General features: G+C 36.0%; 1 protein-coding gene and 1 pseudogene across 1 annotated transcript; both read left to right on the forward strand.

Annotated features, from left to right (window-relative positions):
• The first annotated feature begins 3,621 nt into the window (after positions 1-3,621).
• Positions 3,622-6,181, forward strand: NAP1L2 (nucleosome assembly protein 1 like 2). Its single transcript, XM_045788494.2, has one exon. It carries the CDS (start codon positions 3,985-3,987, stop codon positions 5,371-5,373), a length of 1,389 nt encoding a protein of 462 aa, XP_045644450.1. The 5' UTR covers positions 3,622-3,984; the 3' UTR covers positions 5,374-6,181.
• A 3,684-nt stretch (positions 6,182-9,865) lies between these two features.
• LOC148106923 (nucleosome assembly protein 1-like 2) overlaps positions 9,866-21,187 on the forward strand; it is a 50,152-nt pseudogene continuing 38,830 nt past the window's right edge.

Below are 21,187 nucleotides of genomic sequence, written 5' to 3' on the forward strand. Positions count from 1 at the left end.
AAAAAAAGACTTGCACACAAATGTTCATGGTAGCATAATTCATAGTAGCCAAAGTTGAAAACAGTCTATATGTCTATAGGCTAGTGAATATTCAGCAACAAAAGGGAACCAACTATGGATACATGCTATGGCATAGATGAATCTCAAAATCTTTATTCTCAGTGAAATAAGCGAGACACATAAGACTACATATTATATGATTCAAATTTTATGAAACATTTAGAAAAGGTAAAGGTATAAAGATAGAACATAAATTAACAGTTGCCTATGATGGGAGTGGGACGTTAGGAAGTACAGTGGGGATTAATAGTAAGCGTTTATGAAATAGCATATTGGGATGATGAATATGTTCTAAAACTGATCCATGGCAGAAGCTGTACAATTTCGTAAATTTAAGAAATCATTGAATTGCGTGCTTGAAAAGAGTGAGTTATGTGATATGCAAAATATGGTTCCATGGAGTTATTTTAAAAATAACAATGTTGACATAAATATTATTATACATGGCTTTTTGTCTATATACCTAAATGTGGAATTGTTGGGTCCTAGGAGAGGCATGTGTTTAAACTTAGCAGATCATGCCAAATAGTTTTCCTAAGTCGTTATACCAATTTACACTCCTAGTAGTAATATCTAAGAGTTCCAGTTTCTTTACACCCTTGCCAAAGTTTGGAATTCTCAGTCTTTTTAATTTTAGCCATTGTCAGTTCTCCTTATATAGTGATCACTTATTTGTGTTGCATATATATGTATATGTTATACATGTTTCACCTATTTTTGCTTAGTGCTCGTTTTACTGACAATATTGTTTATGTTTTTGTTTGTTGTTTGTTTCAACATTTTAAAAATTGTGGTTAAATATATATAACATAAAATTTATCATTTTAACTATTTTTAGGTGTACAGTGCAGTGGCATAAAGAACATCCACATTATTGTCCAACTATCATCAACATCCAGAATATCTTCATTTTTGTGAACTGAAACTCTATATGCGTTCAACAAAAACTCCCATTCCCACTTGCCCCCAGACTCTGGCAACCACCATTCTACCCTATGAATTTGACTACTCTAGGTACCTCACGTAAGTGGAACCATAAAATATTTGTCTTTTTGTGCCTGAATAATTTCACTTAGCATAATGTCTTCAAAGTTAATCCATGTTGTATCATGTGTCAGAATTTCATTCCTTTCTATGGATGAATAATATTTCCCTTGTATATACATACTATGTTTTGCTTATCCATTCTTCCATCAATGAACATTTGGATTGTTTCCACCTTATGACTATTGTGAAAATGCTGCTATGAACGTATGGGTGTAAAAAAATCTGAGACACTGCTTTCATTTCTTTTGGGTATATATCCAGAAGTAGAATTGCTGGATCGTGTGGTAATTCTATGTTTATTTTTCGGAGGCTCCATCATACTGCTTTTTACAGCAGTTGCACCATTTCACATTCCTCAGCAATGCACAAAGTTTCCAATTACTCCATATCCTTGTCTACACTTGTTATTTTCTGTTTTTATTCTTCTGAAATGGTTATTTTAATGGGTGTGATGTGGTATCTCAGTGGTTTTGATTTGCGTTTCCCTAATTAGTGATGAACACCTTTTCAGGTGCCATTTGTATCTTTCGGTAGAAAGAGCTTTTCAAGTCCTTTGCTCATTTTTTAATTGATTTGCTTGTTTTTGTTGTTCTTGAGTTGTAGGAGTCCTTACGTATTCTGGGTATTAATCCTCTATCAGATAGATATATGATTCATATATAATTTCTCCCATTTCATGAGCCGCCTTTTAACTCTGTTGATAGTATTTTTTGACGAACAAAAGTTTCTAATTTAAAGAAGTCCAATTTATCTATTTTTTCTTTTGTTGCCTATACTTTTGGTGTCATATACTTCTGTTTTATGCAATGAAACGCATCATTCCCTTTATGGTTTCTGTGACTGAATGTATGACTATGAAGTACTCTTCAATCTTAAAATTAGATGACATACTTTGTCTTAATAGTTTGGTTTAACTACACAATATATTTAAATAACAATGGATTTTCTTTTAAAATTACATTTTTGGAAACTATTTAAGAACATTGGAATATGGTAGTGAGAGGGAGAAGTTTATAAAAGAGTTTATCTCAGTTTATTTTTAGAAAACGCTAGCTTAAATGCAACACATATACAGACATGTTAGAAAGAAAAGGACCAAAATGTTCTCACTGGTTCTGTCAGGGTTGTGAGATTATTAGTGATTTCTGCTTTACTCTAAAATTTTCTTCATTTTCCAAATTTTAAAAAATGAGCATGTGTTTAATTTGTTACCAGAAAACTACGAGGAATGTTGCAACTTCAGAACCAGAAAAAAGAAAACTTGGAATGCTATGGACTCCTAACAAGGGAACTACCAGATCGATACATAAACTTGAAAATTGAGTTTTGTAAATACTGTGATGGTATACAGTACAGAGACAAAATAAGTAAAAAAAACTTTACCTGTATACTGAAAGAGTCTGTAAAGAAATACAATATGTAAACAGTGTTTATCTCTGTGATAATAACACAATGCAAATTGTTTAAATCTTGGAAATAGTTAATATTTTAAAAATTGTTAAATTAATAAACTATCAGCGTTGGAAATACGGACAATAAATATCACCAATGATTCCTATCCAGAGGAAATATTCAAATGACTGCATAGTGTTCTATCCTGTGAATAGCCTATCATATATTTGACCATGTCTTTAATACTGAGATTTAGATTATTTTCAATAACAAAAGTGTCGAGCAAATGCTATGATTTTTAAATAAAAATTACTTTACATTTGAACATTTCTTTTTAAGATTCCCAATGGCTTGAGAGCCAGCATCCAAAAAGAGGAAGAGACAAGTCAGTATTAGGAGTGAGTTACTGATAAGACTGGTTTATTGTCTTGTGTGTTCACTTGTCAGTTGGATACAGCACTTTGGATCTTCATCACAGGCCCTATTTCACCCTAACCCTCATCTAACCACCTCTTTTGTCTCCCTTCCCACCCCATGAAATGTTAGGAGGCATTTCCAATTTAAAATTACTGCTCACCTACCATACAGCTTGTGGAAAATACAGAAAAAACAAAATATAGATTATTTAAATCCCTGGGAATTACACCATCCTAAGACCAAGATGGCTAATTTTTTGAAGTGTTTTCCCTTCTAGCCTATCTTTATAAACTCCTCCCCCATCCCCCCTCCCCGTCCCCTTACCAGAGCCTGGGGCTAAAATCAAAGGGACAGATTTAGAACGGGTGGATGCCTTGTCCTCTAGCTTTGTCTGACATCTTGGTTAGTACTTTTTCAGCTTTTTTTTTTTGAAATTATAATACCAGTTACAAATTGAGAGAATAAACAGATAAAATCTAGGTTTCTGAAAACTCGGGAAGGGGTCGAGGATAAGTGAGAGGTGGATGAATCAGCCATATTAGAGAACCTGGGAAGGTGAGCAGAGTTCGGAAACTTGATAGATCTAATAATTTATTGGTTCAGGACTTGTCAATCACCCAGCCCAGCAAATGAGATTAGAGCAGAGTCGTAGGGGAGGGAGGGAGTGATGCAGCAAACTATTTGCACCGAGAAAATCTAGTCAAGGGACAGCTGCATAATCATATTGCGGCACCGTTTTTTTTTTTTTTCTTGCAGCAGCTGCTGCTTGCGAAGGTTCCGCCCACTGCAGCTCTCTGCAGTCTCTGGCTAGCTTCTGCAAGACTGACCATCGCCACTCTCTGCACTCAAGCCCTGGCTACGGTTGCCTCTGTCCGCTTCTCACAGCATCAGCACCGCCTTCATCCCGGCAGCAGCCTCCATCGTCACTCCCGCAGCCCAGCCACTCCTGCTTGTTCCACTTCTGCCCCAACCCCCGCCGCTTCTGCTATTCCGGTGAGTCTTTCCCTGCGGAGGTCAGGTCTCCTTATCTTGGCGGTAGCCACCTTACGCGTTACGGTCCTTTGAAAAATGGCCGAGTCAGCCGACCACAAGGAACTGTTAGAATCTAGTCAAGAAGAGGCTGGTAATAAGGTAATGATGGAGGGACCTGGGGAACAGCCGGAGCGCAGTGAAGATGTCGAAGCTGGGCCTGGAGATGATAAGGAGCGCGGTGAAGAAGCCGCCGCTGGGCCTGGGGAAGAAGGGGGAAAAGGTGAAGATGCTGCTGCTGGGTCCGGGGAAGGCGGGGTAAAAGATGAAGATACTGATGAGGATTCAGACCGTCCAAAAGGACTTATTGGTTATCTTTTAGATACAGACTTCGTTGAAAGTCTACCTTTGAAAGTTAAGTACCGTGTGTTAGCCCTCAAAAAGCTTCAAACTAGAGTGGCCAATCTAGAATCCAAATTTCTAAGGGAATTTCATGGCATTGAAAGAAAGTTTGCTGAAATGTATCAACCCTTACTGGAAAAAAGACGTCAGATCATAAATGCAATCTATGAACCTACAAAAGAGGAATGTGAATATAAATCAGACTCTGAGGACTATGATGATGAGATGTATGATGAGGAAGAGATGTATGGTAATGAGGAGGGTCGGATGCATGAGTATATGGATGAGGATGATGGTTATGAGGGAGATTATTATGATTATGCTGTTGAGGAGGATGATGACGATGACGATGACGATGATAATGATGATGACATTGAGGCTACTGGAGAAGAGAATAAAGAAGAACAGGATCCTAAAGGAATTCCTGATTTTTGGCTGACTGTGTTAAAAAACGTTGACACACTTACTCCTTTGATTAAGAAATATGATGAGCCTATTCTGAAGCTCCTGACAGATATTAAAGTGAAGCTTTCAGATCCTGGTGAGCCTCTCAGTTTCACACTAGAATTTCACTTCAAGCCCAATGAATATTTCAAAAATGAGCTGTTAACAAAGACTTATGTGCTGAAGTCAAGGCTGGCGTATTATGATCCCCATCCCTATAGGGGGACTGCGATTGAGTATTGCACAGGCTGTGAGATAGATTGGAATGAAGGAAAGAATGTCACTTTGAAAACCATCAGGAAGAAGCAGAAACACCGGATCTGGGGAACATTCCGAACTGTAACTGAAAATTTTCCCAAGGATTCATTCTTCAATTTCTTTACTCCTCATGGAATCAGCTCAAATGGAAAAGATGGAAATGATGATTTTTTACTTGGTCACAATTTACGTACTTACATAATCCCAAGATCAGTGTTGTTTTTCTCAGGTGATGCACTTGAGTCTCAGCAGGAGGGGGTAGTTAGGGAAGTCAATGATGCAATTTATGACAAAATTATTTATGATAATTGGATGGCTGCAATTGAGGAGGTTAAAGCCTGTTGCAAAAATCTCGAGGCAATAGTAGAAGACATTGATCGCTAAAAGCAAAGTGTACTTGGCCTTGACATTAACTGCCCTAGATTGTTACTCAAAATGTAAGAAGTTAATTACGGTCTTGTATTTTGAAATTTTCCTTGCAGTGTCAGTTAAAACATAGGGCTCAGAAGTATAAGAGAAATGTAAATACTAATTCATTTGATCTTGCATCTTAGTAGTAGAATGCTTTCAAGAAATGTAAACTGTGGTAGATGATTTAAAATATTAATATAGTGTTGCATAGTTTAATCCTTCTAAAGTCCTTTTATCATGTAGCTATTAATCTGTGGCTGTGAATATTATCGGAACTGCTAAATGAGATCAACATTTATTTGGAAAGAAAATCTTGGAGAACAAACCCAAGGTTTTCTGCTATTGTTGTTGTTTGTTTTTTATATTTGTGTTTTCTTAGTCCTTTATCTAGTGGGTTTAATTCTGTTATACCTGCTTCATTTTGCAATAAAAATACAGTAGACTTTAAAACTTGAATGCTTAAGAAGCCTGCATATGGTTAAGAATTTCAGGCAAAATCACATTTATTGTTAATAACAGCTTGTCCATAGGCTCTTGTATTTTATGTGACCATGATAAATAATAAAACTTAGTTATATTGAGGTTGGTGTTTATCAGTGAAATGTTAATCACAGTCCTCTCAAGAGATGGCCACATATTGTTCTGTGTAATTATGTAAACTGTAATCACAGTAATTTCTCTTCCTATAGTACATTTAATCATTCACTGGAAGCAATCATGTAATATTTTGAAGTTTTTTTCATGTTCTTTCACTGCGAAATAAAATAAATAAAAAATTTCAGAGTGTTTCCTGTTTTAAAACTGATCTTTTTTTTTCTCATAAAAGTATTATGTTCATTGGAAAACATCTGGAAAATACTAAAAAATACATTAATTAAACCAAGATCCATATACCCACTTCCCAAAGATAAGCACTGTTAATGTCTTGATTTATTTTCTATTATTTTTCTATGTGTTTAAATATGCATGCAGATTTACTAACACTATACTTAGATGTGCAAAGAAACTATTAGATTTTGTAACTAATCTAATTTTAATCCTGAGTCCACCTCCACACCCCAAGTTTGCAGGGAAACAAAAATCTCAGTTTTAATCTAGTAAATTTGCTGCTATTTCATAATTTAGACACTGTTATAAATAACAGTATGTTAGTCTATATTTCAGATTTACCTACCCTTCCACAATGTCATCTAGATGTACAGGGGCTTATATTGGTTTATGACATTGGTTGGGAGGGTGCACTGACTGGGGAAATAGAACGTGGTTGGTTAGAGAGCTGACTTGTCTCAGAGCTGACATTGCCTTCTTTTCATGTGGAAACCCAGAGGTTTGGCTTCCCATTTTGGCAGACTCTGTGAAGGTCACATCTATCCCTCTGGGAAAAACAGGGAACTTTTAAATCCCTTCCAAGCCATGTGAGATCTGAGAGCGGCTAGGAAGTGCTAACTGTGTCTCGTTATTGCTGCCTATCCACTCTTCCATCCCAGGTGATTGTGATGTGATCCCACAGAATTATAAGATGAAAGTGGAACAAAAGCTCTTCTGCTTGTGACTTATTCCTCCATTATTGAACATGCCTCCTTCGGATTTTGGCTCAGAGAGGTAAGTTTTTAACACTGCCTGATTTTCTTACCTCTGCCTCATCTTTACAATCAACAGAGGAGGAAGATAGGGGCTTTTTCTTTCCTTTTCCTGTCTGGATAGGACCCTCTTCTAATATATCATTCTCCCAGGGAAAATGGTAAATGCTCACTTGTTTTTCTCTGGGATTGCAATAGTTGACAGTGTGAGGAGATAGAAACAACTTAGTATTATAGGGGAGCCTAAATTGGGAAATACTTCCAATGTATGCTTGATAAATATAAACATTTTCATACTCTTCACCGCTGTCAATCTTGACCTCTGTTAAATTCCTGACTCCCCTCCAACACCGCCTGCCTCGCAAAACAAAGATTGGGCTCTTAATTGTAGTTACTGTTACTATGCATTAAAAAGTCAGAAACATGGGTGTATCTCTCCTTCTATTTTATAGAGGGTGCTAGGCATCTTGAAGTCCCTCCTGTCCCTTTCTCTAGCCTCCATGAGATAGAGCAGTAAAACTGCTTCTGACCTTTCTGTAAGGGCAGGCTAGCCCCTTTGCTTTATTGCTCATGTCAGTGGTGTCCAGCCAAAGACCATCAAGGATGTACACGTAGTTGAACAAGGACATACCCAAGTTGAACATAGTCGAGTAAGTTGAACATACCCATAGTCTCCATCATTGCCATGAGAGAGAACACACATCCTGGGGAGACATTGTGTGTTATCAGTAAGTGTTAGAAAACATTGCAGAATTTGGGTTTTAGTTGTGTGATTTGGTGGAGGTTCTGTGGAAGTGGGGGTTTACTCTATAATGTGGGATAATTTAATGTTTGGTAGTTCAATAAATCTCATCCACAGGGAGGAGAGACTAGAACAAGGATACAGCTGTAATTGGTAAAGAGGTTGTAGCCATTCATTTTGGCTAGAACACCAGTGGTGTTTGGTATTTTGTGAGTGACACAGTGACCTTGTTTTTGTTTGTGCTTAGACAAAATTAGGTGGCCTTACTTTATCTCATTTTATTACAGTCCCAGAATAACCTTGTTCGAGGTTGGTATTCTCTGAGATGGTTTATATCCAATAGAAGAATAGCATGGCCTAGCTCTGAGTATCAGGCCAGCTTCCTGATGTCAGGGACTGCTTTTTATACTTCCTTCTCTTTCACCCCTTCTCAGGGATGAAATTTGAGGCTGTCATCACTCCCTTAGCTTGTGTTGGGGTGGATGTTCATTTGATTTGGGTTTAGACTAGTGTAAAGGAACTTTAGACTTTTGAGGATAGGCCATAAGTTTCAGCCCACATACCAAAGAAGTCTATACTAGGATTTAGTGCCCAAGTGTGACTAAGAATAGGATTTTTACCTTTATTCTTTTAATAATTGTTCTTTAAAAAATGTATCATTTATACAGTCCTGAAAGGGTTGTTGAGGTGGCTATTGGGTCTTGTTAGAAGTTTGGTATTCCCAGGGAATATACTGAAATACCTAAATACAACAAAATTCCATTTTTTGGTACATAATAATTTATAGTGTAAATTATAGTATTTAGTATTACATATCATATGGTAGAGTGGTTAGTCTTTAAAGCCAGGCTGCTGAAGTTCAAATCCCAATTTTTTAACTTATTAGTCAGGTGACCTTGTGCAAGTTACTTTATGTGTCTTAGTTTTCATATCTGTAAAAATATAATAATTGCACATCTACCTCATAGATTATTATGAAGATTTAACTGGTTTATATGAAGTGCTTGAAATATGCATGGCACATAGGAAGTGCTGTATAGGTGTATCTATATTATTTTATTACTGAGTTTATATCTGTAAAATATTCAAAACTGGTATACAATAAAAGTGCAGTAAATTTTTATTAAATTATTAATAATTGTCCCTGTAATTTGTTTTCTACTTTACAAAAAGTGAAAGAATATACTTTGCATTTTAATAACAAAGTCTCCAGGATTTCTGCAAGTATTAAGGAAGCTAAAAGGCAAATTTAGCAGCAGTACTTAATATACTGACAAGCCTGGTTAATGATGAGGAAAATATAGTGACTGGTGTTACTTCCTCACCACTGAATGCATTCATTATCTTTGCAGTTGTGTACACCAAACTCGACACTTACCACAGCCCATTTGTTCACTGGCCAATGGTGCATTATTAAATTAAAATATTTGGAAACCAGAGAAAAACAGAATACAGAAAATAAGGATCACAAAATCATATATCATCCATAGATACATAACAGATTTTATTTTTTAGTTACACAGATATGTGCAACATGTAGCTGATTATTTTAAAGCATATATCTTTAAAAAATAAAAATAAAGAATAAGTTCACATGGAACACATTTCTGAAATATATTTTCTCTGAATTGTTTTTGCCAAATTATACAGGTTTTAAAGTAAAAGAGAAAAGAATGTCCAAAAGTAAACAATCTCAGCCTGTTTTTTAAAAACTACTCTAATGATCCATTTGTTGACCTGTTCCCAGGGTGTTGTAAGACAAAAACTCTCCATCCAGGTCATGCAGCCAACGGGCAATCACTACCCTCCATTCTGCGTGTGCACACATCTCTCCACTTCTCCTGGCTCTGGGGAGGTTTGTGTGTGCGCGCGCATGTGTGTGTTCACGTGCGGTCCCGCGTGGGATGGGGTAAAGTGGGAAGGAAGTTGGGGGGAGGGATGGTCATTTGTCATAAAGGACCCTAGCCCCGGTGACAATTCTCTATCAGGGCGTGTGCGACAGCGCGCGGGGGCGGGGGAGACGGCTTAATCATCATGGAGGCCGCTACTGTAAGTCTCCTCTTGGGCCTTTGTGCGCGCGGTCGTGCGTGCGTGCGTGTGTGTGCGCGCGCGCGCGCGTGTGCGCGCATGCTGGTCAAACGGAATGGGTGAGTCGTCTTCCCAGCTCCGGTGGTTTATGAAACCATATTGTGTGTGTAATAGTGCCTGTGCCGGTAAGAAGAAAGGCAGTTCTGGCCGAGGCATACCCGCGTCGGGGTGCTGTCTGTGGCTTTGAAGGAGGTCGGGAATGGAGGCGCGTTCGTCCACGTTGAAGTCAAGGTCGACTTGTCTGTCTGCTAAAGCGAAGGTACCCAGAGGGAAGGCAAAGATAGGTGGCAGCGTGGAAGGAGGGTCCTGGCGTGGTTAACATTTGGTCTGACCCACACCTGGGGGAAAGAGAAACTTAAGTGGATGGCAAGAGGAGAGTCCCAGAATTGGACAGTGTGGGAGGTTTTGATTTCAAATACCTGCAGAATAGATATCCTTTTGGTTGATGAAGTACAATGGCACCTTGGGCCCAGGACAGATTTGGGTCAAGCATATATAAATACAGGTATGTACATTTATACAAGACGTAGTGTGTATAAAAGGAGTATTACTGGTTCTGACACCTACTGAGTACTTCAATGTCAATACTAGTGGAGGTGTGTTTGGTAGAAGAAATCAGTCTGTAATATGTTAATCATCTATTTGCGATTCACTGCTTCTGTAAAGAGCAGAATCTGTGTATTAATTTAAACTTCATACAAAAGGTTCAGCATTCCAGTTGACTGTATCACTTGAGGTGAGAAAAAAGGTTTCCAACCAGTCTTATTTGGTAAGATTGGTGTTGAAATAAAAATTTCACAAGGCAATTTCATGAAAATGGTGAAAGATGGCTGTATTTTTACATTTTTCTATTTCACATTAACATGCTCTCAGACTCTTTCATACACACACACAGACACACACACACACACACACACAGCTGGATGATCCAGAGTGAGAGGAAGCTCATGGTCAGAAGGATTCACAACAGGTGGAACCAGTGTGGAGTGTTTTATCATTTGATATTTCTACATCAGCTATCAAGGTGAAAGGAGGTAATAAATATTGACATTGTGTCTATGTATGTGCATGCTTGCATCTGTGCATGTATGTGCATGTTTTAATGCAGAATATTTCAGTAACAAGTAGAAACGATATTTACACCATAATCTTTGTTGTCCAAAATATCACCTAGAGTTTGCCAGGAGTCCTATGGATAAGGGAAGAGTGAGTGGTTTGTGATGAGTTCCCTTTCGCACTGTGACGAGGTACTTTTTATTTTACAGCTTAGAGGAATCGAAAAGGTGCTTATACTTACTAAGATCCATATTAGCCAATTTAAGATATTTGCATTTCATGGTCAAGTATTAAACTTGCATACTCTTTCTGTATGTTAATGTGGTATTTCAGAATTACGTTCTCACTAGAGTTTGGATCAGGGTGGTTATCTCCATTTTTCAGATGAGAAATCTGAGATATAGACATTGTAATTTGCCAGTACCATTCAATTAGTGGTGCAAGAGTTCGTATCTGATCTCGTTGCTCATGCTTGTCATCACACTATGCTGCTTTCAGTGAAACTGATGATGAATGATTTTGCTAGTTTCCTTAATATCAAAATGCCTCTACCCATATTAAAGGTGTTTGGTATTTGCATAGGAATAGATATTAACATATTCCTTCATCAGGTATGTTACCTCATTGATTTAGAATATATGGTAACGGCTAGGCTGAAGCTTTTTTAGAAAACTCCCTAATGTAGTTTAACAACGTAAGAGTATTACAGGAATTAAATCTCATTTTCCTTGAAATATTCTATACTTTAGACTTTGCTAATCTGACCTATTCTTGCATGGGTTTAATTTAAATTTATTGCTGTTTTATTTTTTATTTTTTTAATTTTTTATTTTTATTTATTTATTTTTTGATATAAGGTTCGATGATTCATTAGTTGCGTATAACACCCAGTGCACCATCCAATACGTGCCCTCCTTACTACCCATCACTAGCCTATCCCATTCCCCCACTCCCCTCCCCTCCGAAGCCCTCAGTTTGTTTCTCAGAGTCCATAGATGCTTTGGAAATTTATTGCTGTTTTAAACCTCAAATTTTAAATCTCAGTTCTTGTTCCCATTGTGGAACTTGTGATCTGGGTCACCAGTTTCCATATCTATACGATGGAGATAATTAGTAGTGCCTAGGTCATAAAATTCTTTTGATGATTCATTATGATAATGACTATCCAGCACTTAGCACAATGCCTGGCACATAGCAAGTCCTAAAATATTAGCTGGTTATTATTATAATAATCATTTTCATTTCTTAGGATTGTCATGGAGGAAAAAAAACATGATTGGTTTGGCACATAGTAGGGGTTTGATAAATTATAGCTACTCTTTTATAGCCTTATATACCTGAGGTGATCACAAACAAAAGGATTTGAAGTCTTTTTTTTGTCATTTTCTCTTTTTAAAATTTTTTTATTTGAAATAATGGAGACTCACAGGCAGGTACAAAAACAGAACATAGAATTACATGAGCCCTATAGGTTTATGCTTTTTGCCAGATTTTGGAAATTTTCAGCTTTTATTTCCTTGAATATTTTTTCAATTCCACACCCTTTCTCCTCTTTTTCTGGGACCTGGGTGACATAAATGTTAGATCTTTTATTGTTGTTATAGTTGTCATGGTTCTCTTCATTTTTTTTAGTCTATTTTCTCTTTGTTGTTCAAATAGGGTCAGTTGTGTTTTTTTGTGTTCAAGTTCACTGATTCTTTCCTGCCACCTGCATTTTTCTATTGAACCCATCCGGTGTATTTGTTTTATTTATTATTTTATTTTTTCAACTTAATTTCTATTTGGTTCACTTTTATAACTTCTATCTTTGCTGAGATTGTCTCTTACTTATTTGTTTCAAGAGTCTTCATAATTGCTTTTTAAGCATTTAATCATAATTGCTTTCAAATGCCTATCAGATAATTACAGTATCTGAGTCATGTTGTTGTTGGCATCTGTTGATTGTTTTTACTCATTCAAGTTGTGATTTTCTGGTTCTTGATCTGATGAATGGTTTTTTATTGTATCCTGGACACTTCTAGTATCATGTTGTGAGACACTGGTCCCTATTTAAATCTTGTATTTTAGCAGACAGTCAACCTGGTTAGATTTAACATGCAGGCGTTTTAGTTTTTTTATGACCTTGACAGTTTTGAGGAGGAGAATCAGTCAGGAAATTTATAGAATACCCCTCAATTCCACTGTGGCTGTACCATTTAATGAGGGTTTTAGTTTCTCTACATCCTCACCAATACTTATTATTTTCTGTGATTTTAAAAAATAATAGCAATTATAATGTGTGAAGTGGTATTTCACTGTGGTTTTGATATGAATTTCCCTAATGATTAGTGATGTTGAGAACCTTTTCATATACTTCATTGCCATTTGTATATCTTCTTTTGAGAAATGTTTATTTAAATCTTTTGCCCATTTTTGCATTGTGTTGTTGTTGTAGAAGTTTTTTGTATATTCTGTATATTAATCCCTTATCACAGATCTATGATTTGCAAATATTTCCCCCCATTCCATGGATTGTCTTTTAACTCTATTGATCGCATCCTTAATGCACAAAAGTTTAAAATTTTTATGAAATCCAATTTATTTACATATTCTTTTGTTGCTTTTGCATTTGGTGTCATATCCAAGAAATCATTGCCCAAGTCAATGTCATAGAGCTTTTCCCTTATGTTTTCTTCTACAAGTTTTATGATTTTAGCTTTTACACTTCGGTCTTGCATCCATTTTGTGTTAATTTTTGTATATGATAGAAGATGTGGGTCCAACTTTATTCTTTTGCATGTGGATATCCAATTTTTCCAACACCATTTGTTGAAGACTGTCCTTTCTCAATTGAACGATTTCAGCATTTGAAAAATTTGACCATTTTTGCCAAGGTGTATTTTAGAGCTCTTAATTTTATTTTATTGGTCTATATGTCTGTCTTTATGCCATTTTCACACTGTTTTGATTACTCTAGCTTCATAATAAATTTTGATATCAGCAAGCGTGAGTCCTCTAAAAATGTTCTTCCTTTTCAAGATTTTTGGCCTATTCAAGATCCCTTGAGATTACATATGAATTTTAGGATGAGTTTTTCTATTTCTACAAAATTGTAGTTGGGATTTTGACAGGGATTACATTAAATCTGTAGATTGCTTTGGGTACTATTGACATCTTAACAATATTGATTCTTCCAATCTGTGAGCATGGAATGTCCTTCCATTTATTTCTGTCTTTAATTCTTTTAGCAATGTTTTGTAGTTTACAGTGTACAAATCTCTCACCTCCTTGGTTAAGTTTATTTTATTTATTATTTTCAAAGGTAGATTTTAGTGATTCATCAGTTGCATATAACACCCAGTGCTCATTGCATCAAGTGCCCTCCTTAATGCCCATCACCCAATTATCTCTTCCCCCCACTGACATCCCCTCCAGCAACCCTAGAGTTCAGCATCTCTCATGGTTTGCCTCCCTCTCAATTTTCATCTTATTTTATTTTTCCTTCCCTTCCCCTATGTTCATCTGTTTTATTTCTTAATTTCCACATGAGTGAAATCATACGGTATTTGTCTTTCTCAGACTGATTTCGCTTAGCATAATACCCTCTAGTTCCATCCATATCATTGCAAATGACAAGATTTCATTCTTTTTCATGGCTGAGTAATATTCCATTGTGTGTGTGTGTGTGTGTGTGTGTGTGTGTGTGTGTGTGTGTGTATACATACATACACCACATCTTCATCCATTCATCTGGGTGAATCCATTCAGATGGATATCTGGGCTCTTTTCGTAGTTTGGCTATCGTGAACTTTGCTGCTATAAACATTGGAGTACATATGCCCCTTTAAATCACTATGTTTGTACCCTTTGGATAAATATCTAGTAGTGCAATTGCTGGGTTGTAGGGTAGCTCTATTTTTAACTTTTTTGGGGAACCTCCATACTGTTTTTCAGAGTGGCTGCACCAGTCTGTATTCCCACCAACAGTGTAAGAGGGTTCCCCTTTCTCCGCATCCTTGCCAACGTCTGTCATTTCCTGACTTGTTAATTTTAGCCATTTTGACTGGTGTGAGGCAGTATCTCATTGTGGTTTTGATTTGTATTTCCCTGATGCTGAATGGTGTTGAGCATTTTTTCATGTGTCTTTTGGCCATTTGTATGCCTTCTTTGGAGAAATGTCTGCTCATGTCTTCTGCCCATTTCTTGACTGGATTATTTGTTTTTTGGTGGTTGAGTTTGATAAGTTCTTTATAGATTTTGGGTACTAGCCCTTTATATGATAAGATATTTGCAAATATCTTCTCCCGTTCTGTAGGTTGCCTTTTAGTTTTCTTGACTGTTCCCTTACCTGTGCAAAAGCTTTTTATGTTGATGAAGTCCCAGTAGTTTATTTTTGCTTTTGTTTCTCTTGCCTTTGGGGATATGTCTAGCGAGAAATTGCTGTAGCTGAGGTCAAAGAGGTTTCAGCCTGTGTTCTTCTCTAGGATTTTGATGGATTCCTGTCTCATATTTAGGTCTCTCATCCATTTTGAGTTTATTTTTGTGTATGGGTGTAAGAAAGTGGTCCAATTTCATTCTTCTGTATGTGGCTGTCCAATTTTCCCAAAACCACTTGTTGAAGAGACAGTCTTTTTTCCATTGGATGTTCTTTCCTGCTTTCTCAAAGATTAGTTGACCATAGAGATGAAGGTCCATTTGTGGGTTCTCTATTCTGTTCCATTGATCTATGTGTCTGTTTTTGTGCCAGTACCATACTGTCTTGATAATTACAGATTTGTAATACAGCTTGAAGTCAGGCACTGCGATGCCTCCAGCTTTGGTTTCCTTTTTCAACATTCCTTTGGCTATTTGGGTCTTTTCTGGTTCCATACAAATTTTAGGAATGAACAGATCATGTAAGCAGGAGAGCAACAAGGAAACAAAGGCTTTGAATGACACACTGGGCCAGATGGATTTAACAGATATATTCAGAGCATTTCATCCTAAAGCAGCAGAATACACATTATTCTCAAATGCACATGGAACATACTGCAGAATTGATCACATATGGGGTCACAAATCAGGTCTCAACTGGTATAAAAAGATTGAGATTATTCCATATATGTTTTCAGACCACAGTGCTTTGATTGATTTTCTGATGGTGAACCACCGTGGCATTCATCAGTTAAATCCTACTTGGTCATGGTATATAAACTTTCCATATCTTGTTTAATTTGTTTGTTAGTATTTTGTTCAAGGATATTTGTCTATAGTATCTTTTCATGTCTGTATTTGACTTTGTTAACATGTAATGCTGACATCATGGAATTAGCAAGTGGTCTTTCCTCTTTCTACTTTTCTCCCCCCTAAGAGTTGTTTGAGAGTTAGTTTGAGTTTTTCTTAAAATATTTGGTAGAAATCACCAGTGAAGCCCTCTGGTCATGGAGTTTTCTTTGTTTGGTGAGGTGTAATTACTGATTCAGTCTCTTTGTTAGAGATCTGTTGAGTTTTGTATTTCTTTTTGAGTCAGGTTAGATAATTTGTTTGTTCCTAGGAATTTGTTCATTTCATCTAGTTCATTTAATTTGTTGCTGTATAATTGCTAATGATACTTTCTTATAATTTGTATATTTCTGTATAATTAGTAGTAAAGTCCCCATTTCATTTCTCATTTAATTATTTCTCTTTTTTTGTATGTGGTCAGTCTACCTAAAAGTTTGTCAATTTTGTTTATCTTTTCCAAGAACCAAGTTGGCTCTCATTAAAGAATAATTGACATACAATATTATATTATTTTCAGGTGTCCAACATAGTGATTCAGTATTTATATACATTATGAGATGGTCACCATGATAAGTCTAGTTATCATCCATCAAAATACAAAATTGTTGCAATATTATTGACTGTATTTTCTTTGCTATGTATCATATCCCATGTCAAATTTACTTTCTAACTGGAATTTTGTACCTTTTACTCCCTTCAACTGTATCACCCATCTCCTCTCTCTCCTCCTCTGGCAAATGTTAGTTTTTTCTCTATATCTATGAGTCTGTTTCTGTTTAGTTTTTTTGTTTTGTTTTGTCTTTTAGATTCCATGTATAAGTGAAATCATGTGGTATTTGTCTTTCTCTGACTTATTTCACTTAACATAATACCCTCTAGATTCATCCATGTTGTCACAAACAGAAAGGTTTCATTCCATCTTATGGCTATGGTAATATTCCATCATATATCTATACCACATCCTCTTTATCTGCTCACCTATCTATGCTGCATCTTCTTTATCCACTTTCAGTGGACATTTAGGTTGCCTCCATATCATAATTATTATAAATAATGCTGTGATGAACATAGAGGTGCATATGTGTTTTTGTTTTCTACAATACCTAGAAGTGGACTTGCTGGATTGTATGGTAGTTTAATTTTTAATTTTTTGAGGAACTTTCATTCTATTTTCCATAGTGGCTGCACCAATTTGCATTCCCACCAACAGTGCACAGTTTCCCTTTTGTCTGTATCCTCACCAATACTTGTTATTACTTATCTTTTTCTTTTCTTTCTTTTTTTTAAGATTTTATTTATTTATTCGACAGAGATAGAGACAGCCAGCGAGAGAGGGAACACAAGCAGGGGGAGTGGGAGAGGAAGAAGCAGGCTCATAGCGGAGGAGCCTGATGTGGGGCTCGATCCCATAACGCCGGGATCACGCCCTGAGCCAAAGGCAGATGCTTAACCGCTGTGCCACCCAGGCGCCCCCACGAATCTGTATTTTTAACAAGGCTCCCTAGTGATTCTCAGTTCAGGTTTGGTTCACCTCTGGGCTTTTAGCTCCAGTTAGACTATGACCTTCTGGATTGTGCTACAAGTACTTATCTTTTTCTTAATAGCCAATCTGGCAGGTATGAGGTGATTTCTCATTGTAGTTTTGATTTGCATTTCCCTGATGATTAGTGATGTTTAGCATTTTTACATGTGCCTGTTGGCCATATCTATGATGATTTGGGAAAATGTCTCTTCAGATCCAGTGCCCATTTAAAAAAATTGGATTGGATGATTTTTTGATACTGAGTTATATGAATTCTTCATATATTTTAGATATTAACCCCTTACCAGATATATCATCTATGAATATCTTCTCTCATTCATTAGGTTGCCTTTTTATTTTTTATTTATTTATTTTCTCTTCAAAAGCTTTTTAGTGTGATGTAGTCCCATTTGTTTATTGTTGCTTTTGTTGTACTTTACTGAGGAGACATATTAAAAAACATCACTAAGACAGACGTCAAAGGGGTTATTTTCTGTGTTTTCTTCTATGACTTTTATGGTTTCAGGTCTGACATTTAAGTCATTAAAATTATGTTTATTTTAGTATATGATGTAAGAAAGTAGTCTGGGAATATATTACAGCATTTGTCGGAAGGTTCCTTTGTCTCTTTGGGTCTTTCATGGTTGCATACAAATTTTAGGATTACTTGTTCTAGTTCTGTGAAAGCTGCCATTGGTATTTTCATAGGTCTTGCGTTGAATCTGTAGATTGCTTTGGGTAGTATGGACATTTTAATAATAATAATTTTTCCAATCTATGAGCATGGTATATCTTTTCATTTATTTGTGTCATCCTTGATTTCTTTCATCAGTGTCTTAGTTTCCGGAGCCAAGTCTTCTACCTCCTTGGTTAAATTTATTCTTAGGTATTTTATTTGTGATGCAATTATAAATTGGATTGTTTTCTTAATTTCTGTTTTTGATAGATCATTATTATTGTATAGAAAAGCAACAGATTTTTGCATATTTAATTTGTATTTTGCAACTTTACAGAATTCACTTATTCTGTAGATGCTTTAGGGTTTTTTACATATAGTATCACATCATCTGGAAATAGGGCCAGTTTTACTTCCTTTTTTTTTTTTTTTGCAGTTTTACTTCTTCCTTTCCAATATGAATGACTTTTATTTCTCTTTCTGCCCTAATTGTTATTGCCAGGACTCCCAATACTATGTTTAAAAAAGTGGCAAGAGTGGGCATACTTGTCTTATTCCTGATCTTAGAGGAAAACCTTTAGCTTATACATTAGCTATGGTTTTATCATATATGACCTTTATTATATTGAGGTACATTCCCTCTATATCATTCGCTCTATATCCACTTTGTTGGGAGTTTTTATCATAAGTGGATGTTGAATTTTGTCAAATACTTTTTATGCATCTGCTGAGATGGTCATATGATTTTTATCCTTTGTTTTGTTACGGTGGTATATCACATCAATTGATTTGTGGATATCAAACCGTCCTTGTGTCCCTGGAATAAATCGCACTTGATCGTATTATGTGATCTTTTTAATGTATTATTGAATTTGGTTTGCTAATATTTTGTTGAGGATTTTCACATTTATGTTCAACAGGGATGTTGGTCTGTAATTATCTTTTTTTGTAGTGTCTTTCTCTGGATTTAGACAGGGTATTGCCAGCCTTGAAGAATAAGTTTGGAAATATCCCTTTCTGTCCAATTTTTTTGGAATAGTTTGAGAATGATAGGTATTTAGTTTTCTTTAAATGTTTGGTAGAATTTGCCTGTGATGCCATCTGGTCCTGGACTTTGGTTTGTTGGGAGGTTTTTTGATTACTGGTTCAATTTCATTACTATTGATTAGTCTGTTCAGATATTCTATTTCTTCATGATTTTGTCTTAGAAGATTGTATGTTTCTATGCAATTACCTGTTTCTTTTAGGTTGTCCAGTTAGTTGGCATATAATCATTTGTATTATTGTCTTGTAATTTTTTGTATTTCCGTGGTATCAGTTGTAACTTCTCTTTCATTTATAATTTTATTTATTTAGGCTATTTATTTTTCCTTGATTAGTCTGGCTAAAATTTTATCAATTTTTTTCAAAGAACCAGGTTTTAGTTTCTTTGAACTTTTTTATTTTTTGCCTTTATTTTATTTTATTTTATTATTTTTTAAAGATTTTATTTAAGGGGCACCTGGGTGGCTCAGTCGTTAAGCGTCTGCCTTCAGCGCAGGGCATGATCCTGGCGTTCTGGGATCAAGCCCCACATCAGGCTCCTCCACTGGGAGCCTGCTTCTTCCTCTCCCACTCCCCCTGTTTGTGTTCCCTCTCTCACTGGCTGTCTCTCTCTCTGTCAAATAAATAAATAAAATCTTAAAAAATAAAAAAATAAATAAAAGAGTAAAAAAAAAGATTTTATTTAATTATTTGACAGAGAGTACAAGCAGGGGGAGCAGTAGGGAGAAGGAGAAGCAGGCTCCCGCTGAGCAGCAAGCTTGACGTGGGGCTTGATCCCAGGACCCTGCGATCATGACCTGAGCTGAAGGCAGACACTTGACTGACTGAGACACCCAGGCGCCCCTTGACTCTATTTTATTAATTCCTGTTCTGATCTTCATTATTTCCTTCCTTCTACTAAACTTAGGCTTTTGTTCTTCTTTTTCTAGTTCCTTTAGGGTAAGGTTAGATTGTTTATTTGGGACTTTTCTTATTTCTTGAGGTAGGCCTAAATTGGTATAAACTTTCCTCTTAAGACCACTTTTGCTGTGTCCCATAGATTTTGGAATGTTGTGTTTTCATTTTCTCCTGTTTCAGGTTTTTTTTTTTCCAATTTTCTTCTTGTAATTGAATTCAAGTTTCATACTGCTGTGGTGAGAAAAGATGCTTGATAGGATTTCAATCTTCTTAAATTTATTGAGTCTTGTTTTATGGCCTGGCATATGATCTATCTTGGAGAATTTTCTATGTGCACTTGAGAAGAATGTGTATTCTGCTGTTTTGGACAGATTGTTCTGTATATATTAAGTCCATCTGGTTTTATGTGTCATTTAAGGCCAGTATTTCCTTATTAATTATCTGTATTGATGGTCTATCCATTGATGTAAGTGGGGTGGTAAAGTCCCCTATTATTATTGTACTTCTGCAATATTCTTGTTGGATTAATCCCTTTATCATTATGTAATGCCCCTGTCTGCCTCTTATTGCAGCCTTAGTTTTCAATATATTTTGTCTGATATGAGTATTGCTCCTCCAGCTTTATTTTTGTTTCCATTTGCATGAAATATCTTTTTCCATTCCTTCATTCTCAGTTGTTGTGTGTCTTTAGATTGGAAGGGAGTCTCTTGTAGGCAGAACTTAGGTTTTATTTTTTTTATCCATTTAACCACCTTTTGTCATTTGATTGGAACATTTAGTCCATTTACATTTAAAGTAATTATTGTTAGGCATATATTTATTTTGTTAATTGTTTTCTGCTATTTTTATAGTTCTCCATTCCTTTCTTCCTCTCTTTCTCATTTCCCTTGTTAATGATAACTTTCTTTATTGTTATGTTTGGATTCCTTTCTCTTTGTGTT

The sequence above is a fragment of the Ursus americanus genome, chromosome X (assembly GCF_024610735.1).
Source record: "Ursus americanus isolate L20-20 chromosome X, mUrsAme1.1.p, whole genome shotgun sequence".
Taxonomy (NCBI): Eukaryota; Metazoa; Chordata; class Mammalia; order Carnivora; family Ursidae; genus Ursus; species Ursus americanus.